At 39.5% G+C, this 20,831-nt stretch overlaps 1 protein-coding gene across 3 annotated transcripts in view; it reads left to right on the forward strand.

Annotated features, from left to right (window-relative positions):
- Il12rb2 (interleukin 12 receptor subunit beta 2) overlaps positions 1 to 20,831 on the forward strand; it is a 93,313-nt gene that overhangs the window by 8,732 nt on the left and 63,750 nt on the right. The window contains exons 2-7 of one of the 3 annotated variants that reach the window (XM_005332369.4): positions 5,024 to 5,135; positions 6,779 to 7,066; positions 13,914 to 14,028; positions 15,029 to 15,207; positions 16,448 to 16,590; positions 19,106 to 19,259. In XM_005332369.4, coding sequence (XP_005332426.1) covers positions 5,060 to 5,135; positions 6,779 to 7,066; positions 13,914 to 14,028; positions 15,029 to 15,207; positions 16,448 to 16,590; positions 19,106 to 19,259 — 955 coding nt within the window. In that variant the 5' untranslated portion in view covers positions 5,024 to 5,059. The remainder of the gene's footprint in view (positions 1 to 5,023; positions 5,136 to 6,778; positions 7,067 to 13,913; positions 14,029 to 15,028; positions 15,208 to 16,447; positions 16,591 to 19,105; positions 19,260 to 20,831) is intronic. The other 2 variants (XM_040288827.2, XM_078026484.1) reach the window with 2 other exon arrangements.

Genomic DNA, 20,831 nt, shown 5'->3' on the forward strand with positions numbered 1-20,831 from the left:
TGATCAGAAAGCAGAGAGAGAGAGACACTCGACTCTCCAGATACAAAATATATTCCCCAACACCACATTCCCCCTCTTCCCACTCCTCTAGCCACACCCCACCACTTCAGTTATCACAGTTAATCCCTATCAGGGGATTAATTCATTGATAGGGCTAAGACTCTCACAACCCAATCATTTTTCCTCTGCACCTTCTTGTGTTGTCTTACACGAGAGCTTTTGGGGGACACCTCACATCCGAACCATAACCCCTGTGACTTAAAATAACACCACCTCCCATGTCCACTGCTATGTCTGAGGTAACATTACCATCCTTTTACCAAGGTCTCTGCAGTTGTTCTCATTGGTCTGCCTGCGTCTACTCTGGTCCCCACACTTGGAGTCCAGAGTCATGTGTGTATGTGTCCTATAGAATCCATATCCTGTAGCACTCTCAACTAAATAAAGAAGTAAAACCACTAATTAAGCACCAGTGGTTTCCTATAGATTTGAGAGAGTAGTCTCCCTTTCACGTCAAACAAGCCCTGGCAGAACTGGCTCCTTCTACTTCATGTCAAACATCCCCACTGTTCCTTTCTCAGCCAGCCTGTCCTTATTTCTAATTCTTACCTCTGCCTCCAGGCTCCACACTCACACCTCTCTCTCTCTCTCTCTCTCTCTCTCTCTCTCTCTCTCTCTCTCTCTCCTCTTCTGAAACTCACTTGGCCAGTACCACTGTTAATTGAAGCTTCACTTCTTAGAAACACTTTTTATGACCAGATTCTTTCTTCTCAGTTCTCTCTCCTCTTCCCATCTGAACTGATGTGTTACTGATCTCTTTGTCTCTGTACTCCAAAATATTGTTTACATCAGTACCAATTCCCACCTATCTCGTTCTGTATCCCAAGCCCCTGACCTTTAGCAGTGGCTCCATACCTATGTGTTGAATGAATGAGTGAACAAAGGTGTCTGAATTGAGTTTGGATGATTAGAACTCGTCGTTTAAGAATGCTGAGAAGGTGAGGCGAACAGCATGACCAAAAGTCACAGAGACGTGACTATGAGGCATGAGATGCTGGGGGGGGGGGGGCACTATAATCTCTGTGTCACCAGACACTAGAGTATTGGCAAAGAGTGGTGGTGAATGTGGAAGACAGGAATTAGCTCCTAGAGGCCCCTGTACGCCACAACTTTTTATTCCAGAAAGGGGAAACCAGTAGATTTTGATTTTGATCTGATTCTCAAACATTTTAAACCAGAAACACATTTTATGGTGTCTGTAAACTGAGATCCAGTCAAAGCTTTTGGAGGCTGTGGGATCTCTCAGTTCCTATTTCCTTCCTCCAGCGGGGGAGGTTCTCCCGTCATCACTGTCTGCCCAGTTCTTCCTTCCTGTTATACTTCTAAGGACTTGTGCAATTAGAGTGGATCCACTTGGGTAATCCAAGATAATCAGCTGTCTCAAGGTCCTGAACTTTAATCACATGTCCAAAGTTCCTTTGACAGGTAAAATAAATACCCACAGGTTCTGGGGAGTAGGGCGTGGAACCTTTTGTTGAGCTGTTATTCTGCCACAAGGATGTTTACAGAGATTTTTTTGTAGCTCATTTTCCTTTTTCTCCCTTCTTCCTTTCAGTAGATATTTATTGGTACTACTATTTTCCCGAGTTAAGTGCTGGTATATAGCATGAGCAAGACATTCAAAATTCCTGCTCTCCTCATGGCTGATATTCTAATACAGAAGATAGATGACAAGCAAGTAATTAAAGAAACAAAGTAGCTGCTGTAGATTGTTCCATGAAATCAACTTTAAAAAGTTGATAAGAAGCAAAAAGATGGGGAAGACCACTTTGGTCAGGGAGGGTCTGGGCAAGGGAGGGATAGGTGGTCAGGGAGGGGCTCTGATGCTATCTGAAATCTGAAGGATGTAAGTCAATTGGCAGAAGAAGAGGATTCTGGCAGGGTGCATGGAAGGGCACGGTCGCCCAGGCAGCAAAGAGCTTGTGTTAGTTAAGGAAGATTCTAAAGGCTAGTGTGAAGGGAGCAGAGTGAGCCAGGCAAAAAGCAGAGTGGATTATGGTAGCAAGGTGGGGAGAGGGGGCCTGGGGATGTAGCTCAGTTAGTAGAGTGCTTGTTTCATATGCACAAGGCCCTGGGTTCAATCCCCAGCGCTACCAAAAAAAAAAAAAAAAAAAAGAGAGAGAGAGAAGAAAGAAAAAACATGGGGAGCAGGGACACATTGGAGGTTTTTAAATGGTGTTGGTTGTAATGGGTAACATGATCAAATTTATGTTTCTAAAAGGTAATTGGCTACCTAAGAGTAAGGATGGACTGGAGAGATGTGTTAGAGGGCTCCTGTATTCTAGGGGAGAGATGTCAAAGTAGATTGGATTAAAATGGAGACAGTCAACATGCAGAGAAGTGGATTGAACTGTAATGTGTTTTTGAGGTTCAGTTGATAGATCCTGTGATGGTTTAATCGAAGAGGATGACAAAAAGAGTGGAACCAAAGATGACTTCTAAGTTTTTAGCATGGATGACATTTGCTGAAATAGAACAAGCTGAGGGATGAACTGATTTGAAGAAGGGAGGCAAAACTTTGACTTGAACTTAGTATTGGGAAGACTATTTTATATCCAATAGGTGAAGCCAAGGAAACGAACATGAAACCAAAGCTCAGGGAGCAATCTGATTGCAGATCTACATTTGACAGTCTTTAGCTCATAGATGCTATCCAGAGGAGCTCCCCTAGGGAGAAAGTAGAAAGAGGGGGGAAAAAAGTATATATGTATAATCCTGAGTGTGCTGAGGTTCTCCACAGCTAAAAATCAGGAGGAAGAAGAGCAGGCAGAGAGACTGCTGAGGAAATGCCAACATTGCTAGGGTGTGACCTGCTCGATAACTAGGTGATAGGTGGAGGAGTTCAAGAGGCATTTTTCTAGAATCCCACCAGGGCAGGAATGTTGTGCCTCTAGTGCTTAACATGGTACCCGGTACCTGAAAGATGGCCATCAATACTGGGTACCTGGTACCTGAGAGATGGCCATCAATACTGGGTACCTGGTACCTGAGAGATGGCCATCCATACTGGGTACCTGGTACCTGAAAGATGGCCATCCATACTGGGTACCTGGTACCTGAAAGATGGCCATCCATACTGGGTACCTGGTACCTGAAAGATGGCCATCCATACTGGGTACCTGGTACCTGAAAGATGGCTATCAATCTGGATGAGTCAGTGATGCTTTCTGAGACTCTCCTAAATATTCTGGCACATTTTCTAGGCCTGAGGATAAGAGGTGAGCATTTGTGTTGGCAACTTCCCAGAGGACTGATATCACAGAACTTTGCAGCCTACATTATGAATTTGAGGCCCACTTTTATAAGAACTTAGAGAATTTGTTAAGATGAGTAGAGTCATTTCTTAAGTTTGAATTGAGAACAGATCAGAAATCAACAGCTTACATTTTCTGAACCATTCAAAGTAAAAACATTCTCCTGGCATGATGGTGCATACTCGTGATCCCAGTGACTCAGGAGGTAGAAGCAGGGGAATCTCAAGTTTGAGGCCAACCTAGAAAATTTAGCAAACGCTGTCTCCAAATAAAATTAAAGGAAGAAAGGACTGGGAATGTAGATCAGTAGCATAGCATTTGCCTATCATGTTCAAGGTCCCAGGATCAATCCCCAGCAAGTAAGGATAAAATAAAATAAGTCACAATAAACAAATGAACAAGTAAAATTGAGCTTCTCTAGAAAACCCAAACAACCCCCTTTAGACTGCTGAAATCCCTTTCTTATTTCAAAGAAATCAATCTTTTACTAAGTTCCTGGATGGTTATGAGCATTTTTTTTTTTTTTTTGGATGGTGGTGGTGGTGGCGGGTACTAGAAATTGAACCCAGAGATGCTTTATCACTGAACTACATCCCTGGTCCTTTTTACTTTTTGTTTTGAGATAGAGTCTTGCCAAGTTGTTGAGGCTGGCCTCAAACTTGCAATCCTCCTGCCTCTGCCTCCTGAGTTGCTGGGATGACAGGTGTGTGCCACTATGCCTGGTTCATGAGCCTTTTTTTCTTCTACTGTCGTTTTGAATCACATGACTAGATTAGAAATTCTCTCTAGTCAAACTTTATTCCATTTAACGATGATGATGATGATGCAACCCTGTTTGGAAAATAAACAAGTTTTGTGTGAGACTCAGGTTACATAACTTGCACCTAGTCTCAAAGTATTTAAACCCAGTTCTAAGGGACTCCAAAGTTCAGTGCTATGGTCTGAGTGTTTATGCACCCCATGTATTCATATAAAACACTAACACCCAAAGTGATGTTATTAGGAGGTGGGGCTTTGGGGTGATTAGGTCACAGGGCTAAACACACATGTTTGGGGTCTCTTATAAGAGACCCAAGCAAGCAGTCTTGGGTGGAGTCTTTCAGTGGAGGCTTTATATCACTGAAATTCAGGGTGAATCTTTGTTTCTGAGGTTTTTACCTTGTGAGGACACAACTGGAAAGCACCATCTCTAAACTGAAAAGTGTGTCCTCAGCAGACAGTGGACCTTCTGGCACCTCTATCTTGGACTTTTCAGCCTCTAGAACCAAGAACAATAGATCTCTGTTGTGTAAAAGGAGCCAGTCTTCGGTCTCCTGTCATAACAGGTGGAGCCCACTAAGATGGCAAGCTCCCTCTCCAACCCTTGCTGACCCCAAGAAGCTTCCCTAAGATGAGGTTGTTAAGTGGTTGAGATTTTCAGCTTACTAATTTTGAAGGTAGACTTGATTTTTAAAAATAGCACGCAAAATCCTTTTTAATTTTTTTTTTTATAGTTGCAGACGGACAGCATGCCTTTATTTTATTTGTTTATTTTTCTGTGGTACTAGGGATTGAACCCAGTGCCTCCCACATGCTAGGCCAGGGCTCTGTCACCAAGCGACAGCATCAGCCCCGGCAAGCAAAATCTTAACAAAATGCTGATAAATGAAGTGATGCTTTAAGTTATTCTGAATGTATTTGACATGAATGAATTTGTCTTCTTTTACAAGGAAAAGCACAGGATTGAATTGCAGAGTCGACTGTTGATGGCACGTACTCTTGGAGGATGCTCTTTGGAACTTGTTTTTTTAACCATGTGGCTGTTGATTAAAGCACACGTTGGTAAGATACGTCTAGAAGTTTCTATTTGGAAAGATTTGTGTTTTAAATTCTCAGTCACAGATGACCTGCGTGTTTATTGTAAATGTACTGGTAACGGTCTTTTATAAGTCAGTCTTTTGTCATTTAAATGGATAAGTCTGATTCTGTGTTATATATAAGCAGTATATATTTTATTCGATTTATTCCAATGATGAATGGAAGAGTCCAATCATATCATTTTCTTTTTAAAAAGTAGTTAGGTAACCCGGCTAGGAAACTCAACTGGTCTTCCTATATTTATGATTTACTTTACAGTATATTTTAACAGAGGGGATTTATGGATAAATTAGTTATGCTGAAAAAAATGGCTGACATTTTCTCTGCTTTTTTAATAAGAGTTTATTTTCAGCTTTCTGGCATATTAGAATCAAAGAAGATCAAAGAAACCAAGACCAAACATACAAATAAGATTTAAGAAAAAGAGAGACTCTATTTTAGCTTTGCAAATAAAAATAAAAAGAATTTTCAGTATTTTCTTTACTTGATTTAAATAAGTTCTTGCTGGGGTTGTGGCTCAGTGGTAGAGCACTTGCCTAGCATGCATGAGGCACTGGATTCGATTCCCAGCACCACATAAAAAACTAAATAAACAAAATAAACGTATTGTGTCCATCTACAATTAAAACTATTTTTTAAAAAAAGTTCTTTACCAGTTCCTATTTATGGTAGTTGACCCAAGCATTCTTACAATTACTTAAAAAAAAAAAAGACAATTTTCAATGGAGGCTTTATATCATCCCTGAAAATTCAGAGTGAATCTTTGTTTCTGAGGTTTTTAAATTGAACCTTGTCAATGATAAGCCTCTTGAGGAAAGCAAATAACCTCCATGTTTTAATAAGCATTTAATGTGGCATCTGGAATGTAGTAAACAGTATGGAGAACTCTGTTAAGAAGAGGAATGCATTCATGAAGTTTATATTAGCTATTTCAGGTAAAAGTTCATCCACTCCAGGGTCTTACATCTTGAAGAAATATCAAAATATAGCATGGTAACACTCACTTTCCATCTTTGATGCCAACTCCTAACACACCAGAGCCTTTGAATGTTTTCTCTTTGTTATAAAATAATGTTGCAGATTACACATATTTTATACCACAAATATAGCAAGAGAAGAATTATTCCTAAATATGACCCTAAAGTTTGCAATAGTCTTTTAAACCTGTCTTTTTTCTCTCTCTCAGTATGAGTATTGAAGTAAGCATTATAAATCACAAATAGTGATGAAAACAAATGCAATTTATTCTGGGAAGCCTTCTTTAGTAATCTGAAATTTTTACATGCACGAGATGCTGGGTTTTCCTGGAACTGTGTTCCTGAATGTTCTTCCAATTCTACTTTCTCACCATCCTCCTATTTGTAGTTTTGATTATAGTATTGCTGTTTTGAGAAGGATGAATGTTTTAATTTAAATACAGTTAGACTTTAATATGGTTGCTTTCTGCTCTCTTGTGCATCACCAATACTGCTAGAGTGATATAGTTTATTTATATTCCTGTAATCTGTTAGGTTTAATTTTATCCTGCTTTTGGGATTGCAGCAACCCTCCATTTTGAAATGGGCCTGTTATTGTCAATCAAGTATTGCTTTTGTATCTTATTGCAGATGTGTGCACGAAAGGAGATGTTACTGTGAAGCCCTCTGATATAATTTCACATGGATCAACTGTCAATATTTCATGTTCCTTGAAACCCAAACAAGATTGTTTACCCTCTTCCAGATTGAACACATTGGTCCTCTACAAGATAGACAAAAAGATTGGTCACTACCCAGGTCGCTCCATCAGTATTCAAGTCTCAGATCTTTCCCTTGGTTCAACCTTGTTTCGCTGCAGACTTGCCTGTGGGAGAAGTTATGAGACTCCAGTATGTGGGGCAGAGATCCTTGTTGGTGGTGAGCATTCCTTTCTGAGTTCCTAAAAATAGGTGATCTTTTGGTGTATGTCATGTGTTAAGCAGAATCCCAACACAGGAAAGAATTCTTTCTTCTCTGAAATATTTTATCTTGATGCCAATATAAACATCTTGATGTGAGAAGTCTAGAAATCAGTAGATTCAGGGGTCTTATTTGATAAGATGCTCCTTCTCTGTCTTTTCCTCCTCCTTTTTTCTTACTTTCCCTTCCTATCTACCTCTCCCTCTTTCTCTCCTCTGTGTCTGACCATTAAGACCATTTATTTACCTATAGTCCTTAGACTCTAATGGTAGGAAAATGGATTTCTGCAGTTGGGTCTTCGTGCCTTCTTGACTTATGAACATTTGCTCAAAGCTGCAACCTCCAAAATACAGGAAAGATGTATCTGGTTCACCTTAGCAACTCAGGTGGATGACACATGGCGTAGCACCTCTTCCCTCTTCATTTAGTACCTACAACGTGGTCCTTCCATCCATGCTCACCCCTGACACTGGTCATTGTACTTATCAGAGGTTAAAAGAAAACCATGATCATACTTACAACCTTTTACTGGAATCTCTAGAAAATTGCCTGAAGCAAATCTGACATGCTAACACTTCAAAGGGGAAGGGGAGTTTTTCAGTCTCAGGTAGGCAAGAATGAGGAACAGAGCCAGAAAATGAGTAAAAGCAAATACTATTTATGTGTCACTTAACAATGGGGATAATTCTGAGAAATCGGTCATTTGTTGATTTCATCATTAAGCCAATATATATAGTCACATAGAGTAAGATGGGTACAAACAACATCATTAGGCAATACAATCTCATGGATCACTATCATATATGTGGCCCACCATTAATCAAAATATCATTGTGCAGTGGTGCATAAGGGCACAAGGTAGTGATATTCCTGAACTGACCATAGCTTCAACAGAAAATACATCTGGTTGTGGTCACTTAGGGACATCACCAGAAAGTGCATATGGAAATACAGTGACAAGGGAAAGAAAGAAGAAATTAACTGTCTCCGATTGGTCTAAGTTTACCTCATAGGACATCAACTCCCCTGCACTTCTGGCTCTCATTGCTTTCCTCCAGGAAGCTGCTGAGAGGAAAGAACTGAGATGTGACAGCTGGCATCTGCTGCATGAGTTACAGGCACAGGGTGAGCCAGCAAACACTTAGCTGCAGTTTGCAGCTACTCAGGTCCAGTGGGGAAAGCTAGTGAGTATGCATGGACTTTGAATGATTCCATGGCACTTGTGCCTCAGGGATTTCAGGGAAGCTCTGGAGTGGCAGGTGAGAGGCATGAGACTAGGAATTGCTGTAGCAGGCTGGATGACCCAGCTTGAGGGACACGGCCCATGTCATAAAGGCAGTGATACAGAGCTCAGTGAGATTTCCCATAAAGGTGGAAACCTCTTCTCTGTGACCTATGAGGATATGATTGCTGCCAGGCAATTTCCTGGAGAGCCATCAGAAGCCTTGAGCAGATGACCAAGCAAATGGCCAGGCAGATCTCTGGTGGAGAGGAGGCATAAACTAAGTTCAGTACTTCTCTTCCAGTTCGGGACCACCTGTTCAAAACATATATGTATTGACCATGTGTTCTCACCATTGACAGTCTGCAGTAGAAGGTCCATCTGTGGGCTTTGAATCCCAGCCCTACTATGAACCATGCACCGCTACACAACTTAAATTCCATGAGTCTCAGTTCCTCTATCTGTGTTATAAAGATAATAATGCCTACTTTGTAGGATGGTTGCAGTGATTGTATGACCCTTATATGCAAAGTGCTTACTCCAATGCCAGGCACATAAAGGCACTTAAGTGACTTGCACTAGGGTCACAGTTCCATCCAGTTGCACTCTTCTTCTTCATGCATGCATCATGCTGGGTAGCTGTGCATTGACCATAGATGAAATTATATCTTTTCTCAAAAAACACCCTTGGAACCAGGCGTGGTGGTGCACGCCTGTAATCCCAACAACTTGGGAGGCTGAGGCAGGAGGATCGACAGTTCAAAGTCAGCCTCACCAACTTAGCAAGGCCTTAGCAACTCAGTGAGACCTTGTCTCTAGTAAAATATTAAAAAGGGCTGGGGATGTGGCCCAGTGGTTAAGCACCCTTGGGTTCAAACCTCCATACCAACAAAAAAAACAAAAACCACCATTGGAGGATTAAGGTGTCACTCAGTGATAGAGCCCTTCTCTAGCAGGCATAAGGCCCTGGGTTCAATCACCAACACTGGAGGGAAAAAAAAATAAAAGGAAAAGAAAAAACCATTGTTTCTTACCTCCCTTCCCTCAGAGCATCTGTCACACAAATAACTTACCAGATAGAGTTGCATATTTGCGTTAGATGTTCTCAGCCCTGCAATATCAATTCCAGATGTCTACAGTAGTACTGGCATTTTCTTCTTTTTTGTAGACCTACAACAGCTCTGACAGTACCTTTCGGATGTACTTAGCGATTTCATTCCACTTCATAGCTGTGCTCTCATAGATTAGAGTGCTGAAAACCTTTTTCATGTTTTACTTTTCCAGCCAGTGTATGGGAACATATGTATGTGACAGTTTGCAGCATCAGAAGGTCTAGGGAGGTGGTAAAGAGTATCTCTCATGGTTCAGTTAAGTTTGGTGGTGCTGCCGAATGTTGCTTGTGCAATGCTCAAGTGTAAACCACACAATCAAATGGCTGCTCTTTGGGCAAGTTTAGCACTTTTGAGAAGAAGGATTGACTGGAAGTGACACCTTACTCTGGGTATGCAAGTCATTCCAAGAAAAGACACAGTGAATTTTGGTTTCACTCAATATAGTCAGCTCATGCTATCTGGTGAGGGAGTAAGCAGCCTATTTTCTTTTTGTGGTAAGGGGTAGGCCATTGTATGTTGCATATCCTCAGGGGTCTATCATCAGGTTTTTCAGAACTAGGAATAGGCAAACCGTCTTTAAGCATTTTCTTCCCAGTTCTTTCTCATGCTTTGGCTTCTCTACTGCCCAGGATTCATTCAAATTGTGTAGAAACTAAGCAATCAGTGAACAAGCTTAACCTCAGAAGATTGAACTTAGAAAATGAAGATAATAAATAAAAGACCATGGGTTCTTGCTTTGTCTGTTGATATTTCTGAAAGCTGTTTTTTCTAAAACTTTGTTTCCCATATGAAGTAGGGTTTTAAAAAATAATAATTACCCTAAACTTCATGACATCGTCTTCTATGGTGAGTTCTACTGTAAGTTCATGGGAGTTCAGAGACTTTGATGGCTGCTTTTTCCTTGGCATCAGTTATTATATATTTATATCAAGGAGAATTTTGTCCAGTTTCCCCTGGAAAGACAGTCCTGGGCTAAGGGACATTTTTGATTACATAATCCACTGAACTCACATTGGAAATGTTGACTTACTCTATGGGTGAAAGTCGTTGTCTTTAAGATGAGTTTCCTCTTTTATAGGAAGGGTAGGAGTTGATTATTTATTACGTAAAGTGCCACGTTCTTTATCTTACTGGCTCACCAAAAGACTCGAGGTCTTTAAGGGCAAAAATGGCAACTGGACACAAGTATTTGCTTTCTCTTCCCCTGAAATAAAGCCAAGATGCTATTAAGTTTTCCAATAGCACATCTCCTCAAGGTCAAAAAGGATGGGAGGGGAGACACACCAAAACTAAAATTTTGAAGTTGGAAAGGAGATGGACCAATGATAACAATTAGCCTACAGGTAACCAGGAGAAAATTTGTAAAATTTGCAGACACCATTTTCGGGGAAAGACTCAGAAATTGACACCATGTACTTTTGGAAGGGAAAGTAAAAGTAGGGTTAAAAATAGAAGATTTGACTGTAAATCTATTTGAAAAGTGCTTTGGGTACCAGAGTCCTTCCCAGCTTCATGCAGCCAGATAGGTGCTGCTTGCAGCACTGGAGCCTGGAGGCTGGGGTTGGCGGGGGTGGCTGCTGGATTAAAAGACTCAGCCTGAAAAGCACATCAATGAAAGGCATATTGGCATACAGCTTTCTTCAAGCCTGAACCCTCCTTCAGACAGATTTAAAAATCTTTTTTCCTAGGAAATCTGACCAGGCCAAGAGAAAATGCCTGAAAACATTGACAACAAAGTTTCTTCCCCTAAATCCAGTGAAACCCAGAGTCATCAAATTCCCCCTCTGAACACAGAGCTGCAATCTACAATGCAGTGTCCCACTCATGTATGTGGGCAAAAATACCAGGATCGGAGGAAGACATCTAACAAGGACAGAAACCAAAACAAACTTATGGAACAAAGCATAAAAAAAGAGGAAGAGATAGCATGTAATCAGAAGTGGTAAAAACTATCCTTAATATCCCTAGCAAATTAAGAGAGAATATTGTGTACAAAACAAAGACAGGATGCTATAAGAAGGAAATATACAGAAAACGCTCCCCTAAAATTAAAAAAAAAAAAAGATAAGAGCAAGGAAACCCTTTGAGGTTGTCTCTTCCTAGATAGTAGAACAAAAAGATCAAGAGATAAAATATAAAATAAGAAAACGTAACTTATGAAAATTATAGACTTTACTTTCCGAAAGAGAAAGAGAGGAAGGAATCATCAGAAAAATAGTGCAGGAAAGTTTCCCAAACTGAAAGAGAAGAGTTCCCAGAATGTATGAACCCTTTGAGAATCAATCAAGAAGGATGTATGAAAATAGATCCCCAGTAAGTGCATCCTTGTGAAAATCCAGCATAATAGAGCCAAAAAGAAGACTCTATACTTTCCAAAGAGGAAAAATAGACTCTATACAATATCAGAAATGACTCAAGGCCACAGAGAACAGCAGCAAACTGGAACATGGAAGAAAATAAAGCCCTGCCATCAGAGTACTGAGTGATAATTTCCTTTCAACTTAGAATCCTCCATCAGGCCAAAGCAGCAGTCTACCTGAAGACAGAATGAAAACATTTTAAACCACGCTCAAACTATTTCCTTCCACACACCCTTTTTTAGAAAACTGTCGGAGGACACACTCCACCAACACAAGTAATTAGGTCAAGAAAGAAGAAGGCATAGAAGTCCCAATGCATCTGAATATTTGAAGTGATTCAGATAACTGGCCCGAGAGTTGTATTAATAAGGAAACAAATAGAAAAACAAGATAATGAATTACTAATTCCAAGGCAAAAAGTTAATAGTATTCCAAATGGCTCAGACATGAGTAATGTGTATAGATGTATATGTACATTGTATATATAAACACATACTGTATATTCATGAATATATACATATTTATTTATTTATTTATTTTTATAATTTTTTTTGAGAGAGAGAGAGAGAGAGAGAGAGAGAGAGAGAATTTTCTTTAATATTTTTTTTTAGTTTTCGGCGGACACAACATTTTCATTTGTTTGTGGTGCTGAGGATCGAACCCCGGGCCGCACGCATGCCAGACGAGCACGCTACCACTTGAGCCACATCCCCAGCCCATGAATATATATTTATGTAGTATATACACATATCTGTATACATAATATTTACATTTATGTGTCTAGGTATACACATAAGCATAAACATATATATTTATATTTTATATACAAGCATACATTTTTATATACACTGAATGCGTGTATATATATAATACGTATGCATATATATAAGAAAAAGTCTGTTATTTTAGGAAAAGAGTTTTTTATTTTAGTAAATAAAGCTATATGCCCCTTTAAAACAAAACTGAAGCCCTGAGATGGTAACTTGTCCAAGGTCACATGGACATTACTGTGCCATGTCTTTGGGTGCTAGGGACAAAAATGATGTTTATTTCATCAATCACATCTTTTGAAGAGGCAGGCACTATCTAGGGCTTCCATAGTATGCTTCTTTTATCTCTCCCAAAAGAACATCTATCTACATGTGGGTCTCAGTAATTAGGGAAGAGTGGGATGATGGGGTAAAGTGTTTTCTCTTACCTCCATTGAGTCTGAGAAGCTCCAATTTTGAGTCCTATCTTTGACTAGAAAATGACTTCATTTAAAAATACCTTCCTTGCAGTAGAAGGAACCATGCTTGTCTTATACACCTTTGTATTTTCACAGCTAACATTGTGCCTGGCCCGTGGAAGGTCCTCAGAGAGAATCTTTTATGTACATAAAGAATTAATTTGTAAATGTACATAAAGTGCTTCAAGCAATGTAGTGCAGAAATTAGATACGGGTAGTGTATCATGACTAGTGCAAGTGGGTAGAGGTCTTTGCAACCAGTTTCATGTTAGTGGAGAAAGATAGTCCTAATTTTCATAGGTTTCTAATATTGAATCCGCACCACTCTAGTAATATTAGCTTATCATCACCAGGAGAAGTACAGCTGGAAGTGGATGTTCACCTGTTAAGCAAAATGGTGGAACCTGGGATAAAAGGCTTGGACATGTCCGCCACCACTGGGCTAGAGCCCTGATCCTGCCATTTCATGATTTTTTTTTAAGAGAGAGAGAGAGAACACACTTTTTAGTATTTATTTTTTAGTTTTCGGTGGACACAACATCTTTATATGGTGCTGAGGATGGAACCCAGCGCCCCACGCTTGCCAGGCGAGCACACTACCACTTGAGCCATATCTCCAGCCCCCATTTCATAATTTTGCTGACTTGAGCCAGATAGTCCACCTAAGTCTTAGTTTCCTCTTTTATAAAATGAGGATGGTAATATTCAGATGGGGTAGATTTGAACTTGACAGAAACCGGCTTTATCTGGATTTGTGAGACTTGGGGGAGATATTATCATCTTGTTGGCAAATAATAGCATTGTGATTGATATTTCAAATATGATGTCTTAACTCTTTCTTTCCTTTCTTTCTTTCTTTTTTTTTTCTTTTTTTTGTTTAAAGTTGCTCCAGAGCGGCCTCAAAACTTAACTTGTACACAGAAGGGAGAACATGGGACTGTGGCCTGTACCTGGGAGAAAGGACAAGAGACTTACATATATACTAAGTTCACTTTACAGTGAGTGAGATTGTGGTTTTTGTTGCTGTTTGTTTGTTTGTTTTTGCCACCTGCATGGGGGTGATGCTCTACCACTGAGCTACATCTCCAGCTCATGACTGCTCTTGCAGTGGTTTTGTAGGTCCTCTCTTAGATGACATTTAGCAACATCACCAGTTTTATGATATTGCCAGGAGAAGCAGCAACAGATACCTCAAGACAATTAAATGCTCAAAAATAAAATTCTATCATTCATCAATTAAAATTGTTGCAAACATCTTGTTTGCAACCTAACATCTTGGGTCTGAATTCTAACTCAGAGGTTTTGTTAGGGAACCCAAGGCCAAGTTAGGGGTGTACTTCCTGCTCAAATATGGTTAGACTGACTATAAAATACCTTTCTTCTCCTTTGGAGTCACAGACTCTTAGGGCCATGATGTATAAATAGACACTTCCTTTTGGTAGCTTCTCATTATCTTAGAGGAATTTCTTTTTAAAGCAGAATTGGCTGATGTGAGAGAGTCCACAAAAGAAGAGAGGCTGAGGAGATTCCATTTTTTGGAGTAGGTTCCATATTCCTTTCCAAGACCCATTTGGTCTGCACTGTGCCTGAGTGAGTTGGAGATGAGGAAAGACAGTGGGGCCAGGTCTCTGGTCTGTCCACTGCTCTGCTGGGAGCTGTCACTTTTGTGCAGTCTATGCTGAGGTGACCACAGATCCTTTGGATGATGGTTGTAACTTCTTGGGGGGAACCAAGATGATGGCTAGGGTTTGGGGAATTCTGGCAGTGTAGACACATACACTCATCTACATAAATATCCAGAAAGGGAAAAAAAAAGTTTTACCAATGAAGAGAGAAAACAGAAATGTGGGAATAGAACATAAATATTCCTATAGTGTATACCCTAACAATAAGACTGACCTGAAAAGATTGTCTAAAATTTTGTATGTTTGAACCTTTTTATCTTTTGAACAGAACACATAAAGTATCTTGGTAAACACAATTTTATTCTGTTTGTAGGTTAAATGGACCAAAAAATTTAACACAGAAGAAGCACTGCAGTAATTGTAATTGTTTGGACCTTGGAATCAGGTTATCCCCCGAGTTATCTGAATCCAGTTTCATGGCCACAGTTACTGCCACCAACAGTCTTGGAAGTTCTTCTTCATTTCCATCTACATTCACATTTCTGGACATAGGTACGTTTTATTTCACTTTTTATAGGTGTGATTCACTGGAACATGGAAATCATTTTTTTAAAATCACTCAAATCTTCTGTGGATAGCTCTTTGGACAGAGGTCGATGGAAGTGGTCAGCAGTGCCTTCACCAAGCATAGGTAAAAGACAGAAGTTACTTTATTCAAGTGTAAGGGCCACATGCCTATGATCATGTAGAGATGGCTATGCCAAATGGGATCTTTTTATTGTCTTTACTAGAGAAATGGGTCCCTGACTTCAAACCCCATGAAAGTACCTATTGCAGTAATGCCATCAACTGAAAAGAGGGTCCCAGGAGCTCATTCAGGAAACTCTGGGGAGGCCCTTCTAGGCAGAGGTTTCTTTTTATCTCTATGGCTATTCCCACTGTTCGGATTGGCTACAAGTAGACGGGCTGGACGAGAGCAAACTACAAATAAGATTTATCAAAATATAAATGCATCTTGTTCTGAGAATACTTAGCTTCTACTCTCCTCATCAGTGTGGTTACTGGCATAAGCCAGTCCCAGCATGTATCTGAGCAAATATCATTGGCCCAGTTCAATCAGAGGCAGTTCTCAGGCATCCCAAGTTCTAACCATCCCAGGTGGGACTGGGCTTCTGGCCTGTCTGAATCTCCACCTCACTCTTCTCTGTTCCCAGGGCACCTCTTTGCATAAATGCTGCTAACCATGAGTCTGATCACAGACATTGACCATGAACTTTCCTTCATACTTCTCCCCATCCCACTTCCCATCACTTTACACAAATCATTCATCTCTTTTGTTTGTTTGTTTGTTTTAAGACAGAGCTTGACTAATTTGCCAAGGTTGACCTTGAACTTGAGATTCTCCTGCTTCAGTCTTCCAAGTCACTGGGAGTACAGGCATGCACCACTGTACCGGGCTTCAAGACCATTCATCTCTAAGCTACCCTCTCTCTCCCTGTTCTTTCCTCTCTCCCTCCATCTCATTGCTATAAATTTTTCTACCAGCATTCTTCCTCCTTAAGTAACCACCACTAGCTACGCCTGTCTTCTTAGTCACGGAATCTTTCAGGTTTGGAACATTGGTTTTCCTTTAATCATTGGATTAAATGGAGTTGATACATGCACTACTTGCCAAAAATGAAGTTTAAATTCGGAGAAATCAACTTTATTTTTTTATAGTTTGCGTCAGTACATAAGGCAATTTCTGATCATGGAGCCTGAATCACACTTTTTTGTTTGTTCTGGTTATTAGTGAGGCCTCTTCCTCCATGGGACATCAGAATCAAATGTTCAAATGCTTTGGGGAGCAGATGTACCCTTCGATGGAGAGATGAGGGGTGGGTGCTACTCAGTCGTCTCAGATATCGGCCCAGTAACAGCAAGTCCTGGAATATGGTAATGATCTTCAAGGGGAAGGGAGAAAACATTACAGTGTTCTTAGTATCCCTGAACAAACCTCTGTCTTATCATATCAGCAAAATATGGAGTTTAAGAATATTTAGGGGGTGAGGTATGATTCAGTGGTAAAATACTTGCTTAGCATATGAGAGGCCCCTGGTTCAATCCCCAGTACCACAAAGGAAAAAACAAAAAAAGAATATTTAGCCTGAGAGTACACACCTGTGATCTATCAGAAAGTCATGTGCATCTCTATTAACAAACATCTGGGTCATGGTTATGAATGTTTTTTAAGCCACAGGAATTTATAAACCAATGTTAATTTTCTGCAATTTACTTTTAGTAAAGAATTTATTTCTCTTTGTTCTTTCATTCCCTAATCAATATTACTTTTTAACATTTTTAAAAAACATATTAGAAAGAGGAATAACTAGGCAATGTCCACAGAGGCTTATGTGAAACTAACTAGTATGAAGAGAAGGCCTACAATTTGATATAATATTAGGCATTACATTTTTTGCAATAAAAATGATAGAATTATGTTTTCTTCCAGAATTTTTTCAAAAGATAATGATTTATAATATTAACAGTGGTATCAGTTTCATATATAGCTGATACCCAAAAGATATAAAATAATTAAAATTTTTTTGAAGCCAGTTCTGTGTCTGTGTTAAAACATTTTATCACATACCAATTTTACCCAAATAAAAAATGATCTCTAGTGTAGAAATTTCTACAGGGCTTTTTGAAAATGAAAGTTTTGAATTGTTAGTCATTTTCTAGCTAACTTCAGGATCTTCCTGGGAATTTGAATAGATAAGTTCTTAGTTCCCAGAGATTTCATTTTTGTTTTTTAAATGGGAAGCTATTATTCAAGATTCAGGTCATGTATGTTCAGTAATGCAGTCATAAAAAGGGTCATCTGGCCTGGCTTCTTTTTTTATGTTAAAATTCTTTATGTAATTTAGTATTAACCATCACTTTAAAAAATTTTGCCAGGTACAGTGTCACACACCTGTAATCCCGGATACTCGGGGGACTGAGGCAGGAGGATTGTAAATTCAAAGCCAGACTCAGCAATTTAGTGAGGCCATAAGCTACTTAGCAAGACCCTGTCTCAAAATAAAACACAAAAAGGGCTGGGGATGTGGTTCAGAGGATAAGCACACTTGGGCTCAATCCCTGTGTTTTAGTCAGCTTTTTCTTTTCTTTTCTTTTTTTTTATTGTTGGTGTTTCAAAACATTACACAGTTCTTAATACATCATCTTTCACAGTTTGATTCAAGTGGGTTATGAACTCCCAACTTTACCCCGTATACAGATTGCTGTATCACATCAGTTACCCTTCCATTGATTGACATATTGCTTTTCTAGTGTCTGATGTATTCTGCTGTCAGTCCTATTCTCTACTATCCCCCCTCCCCTCCCCTCCCCTCCCCTTTTCTCTCTCTACCCCTTCTACCGTAAATCATTTCTTCCATTTGTATTATCTTGTCTTACCCCTCCTTTCCTCTTATATATCATTCTCACTCCCTTTCCCTCCCACCTCTCATCCCTGTTTAATGTAAATCTTCTTCTCAAGCTCTTCGTCCTTACCCTGTCCTTGTTTACTCCCCTTATATCAAAGGGGTCATTTGGTATTTGTTTTTTAACGATTGACTAGCTTCACTTAGCATAATCTGCTCTAATGCCATCCATTTCCCTCCAAATTCTATGATTTAGTCAGCTTTTTCACCACTGCAACTAAAAGACCTGATCAGCTCATTTGTAGAGGAGGAAAAGCTTATTTGGGGGTTCACAGTTTCACAGGTCTCAAGCCACAGACAGCAGAATCCATTCCTCAGAGCTCCAGGTGAGGCAGAACAACATGGCTGAAGAGTGTGGCAGAGAGAAGCAGCTCACATGATGATCAGAAAGCAAGGAGAGTGACTATACTCCAGATAGAAAATTTATACCCCAAGGCCACACCCCCAGGGACCACTTCCAACGACACCTTACCTGCATTCAATTACCACTCAGTTAATTTGATTAAGGCTCTTATAATCATTTCTCACATGAACTTTTGGGAGACATCTAATATCTAAACCATAACACACACACACACACACAAAAAAAAAAAAAAAAAAAAAACTTATTTGCTGTTTGTCCCACCATTGCAAAATTCTGTTCTTCAGCAAGATTAACTTGCTAGTTTCCAAAAATGAGTAAGAATATGTGCTCTCTGTCACTAGACACTGGGGAGGGCCAGGGGCAAGGGGAGTTCAATAAGGGCATCATTTCTTCTGATTCTTCTCTAACCCAGTAGGATGACTATTGCTTAAAAAAAAAAATCTATGATATATTTCACATGACTCAAAAAGAAGATTGCTGAATTCCAAACACCTAAAAATGATTAATGTTTGAAAGGATGTACATGCTTATTACCCTGATTAGATTATTACAGATTGTAGACAAGTATTAACATAATATACAAATATTATTTCTCAATTTGCAAAATCTTGTCCGATTCAAGGTTAATGTCACAAATGCCAGAGGAAGACATGACTTGCTGGATCTGAAACCACTTACAGAATATGAATTTCAGATTTCCTCCAAGCTACATCTTTTTAAAGGAAGCTGGAGTGATTGGAGCCAATCACAGACAGCGCACACACCTGAGGGAGAAGGTATGTGTTCGAGGGAAAAGGAGGGAGAGAAGGAAAACATGGGAAGAGGAGGCATGATGATTCCCTTGGAGTAGAATCTCTGAGGCACTTGTACTGAATCAGAAAATATGATTGCATTAACTAACAGGTCAATTTTGGGGCTGTGCTGGGGCTCAGTGGTGCACACTTACCTGATATGTGTAAGGCAGTGGGTTCGATTCTCAGCATATATAAATAAATAAAAATAAAGATCTATCAACAACTAAAAAACATTTTTTAAAAAGTAAATTTTGATATTAGCTTAAGTGTCCAGAGACAGCGATGTTTATATTGCTAGGAAATTTTTAACATTAGGCAAGTCCTGTTTGCCACTGTCCCATAGGCTACAAGTCTATGACTCGGTAATGTTGGGTTAGACTTATATCTATTTCTCCTCCTATTTTAGTAACTCTGTTATTCCACAAAGCTGTACCCAGTAATTAACCTCATTCCTTTATAGTTAACCTTGATACATTTTATCTTTTTGATCCTCTGAAAATTGAAATGACCCCTATGAGCCATACTAAAAGCTTGAAAGAAGGTAGGCTCAGAAGACATAATATTCTAAAATAAAATGTAATATCTAGCAATTCTTCCTCCTCCAAATATACAGTGCAGCACTTTTTCAAGCCTTTGATCTTTAGTGCTCAGATAAGCACCACCACACCACCCACAGCTGGGAAAAACACAGCAAATGTATTTTTTCGGTCTATTAGACTTTTCTTTTGGGTGATTATTGGAGAAGCAATTTTTTTGAAGTGTAAGCAAACATCTTTTTGAAGAAAAAATTGCCTACATAAAATTTATGTCAATATTACAAGTTTGGGGGCTGGGGTTGTGGCTCAGTGGTATAGCGCTTGCTTAGTACTTGTGATGCATTGAGTTTGATCCTCAGCACCACATAAAAATAAATAAATAAAATAAAGGTATTGTGTCCACCTACAACTTAAAAAAATTTTTAATAATATTACAAATCTTTGAAGATACAAGAAATTATCATCTAATTATTCGTTTTTGAAAGTACTCAATTACCTGACACAGTGGCACATGCCTTTGATCCCAGTGACTTGGGAAGCTGAAGCAGGAGGATTCAAGGCCAAGCCTCAGCAACTTAATGCCACCCTGTCTCAGAATAAAAAATAAAAACGGTTGGGGATGTACATCAGTGGTAAAACACCCCTGGGCTCAATTTCCAGTGACAAAAAAAAAGAAAAAGAAAAAGCATCATTCAATTAGTGATATAGTATAGAATTTTTCCTAATTTATGTAAATTTGGCTCAGAGGAAAATTATTGGTATATAGTCCATTGTTTATTATCTGGAGCTTTCATGATTTTGGGGGTGGGGTGTGATATCGGGGATTGAACTCAGGGGCACTCGACCACCAAGCCACATCCCCAGCCTTTGTATTGTATTTAGAGACAGGGTCCCACTGAGTTGCTTAGCGCCTCTCTTTGCTCTTTCATGATATTAACGTGAGAAAACCTAAATGCTTGTTTGTGAGACTCGTGGATATGTGTACATGTCAAATAGACTTGTGATCATGTTGCACTAG

Source organism: Ictidomys tridecemlineatus, chromosome 11 (assembly GCF_052094955.1).
Source record: "Ictidomys tridecemlineatus isolate mIctTri1 chromosome 11, mIctTri1.hap1, whole genome shotgun sequence".
Classification (NCBI taxonomy): Eukaryota; Metazoa; Chordata; class Mammalia; order Rodentia; family Sciuridae; genus Ictidomys; species Ictidomys tridecemlineatus.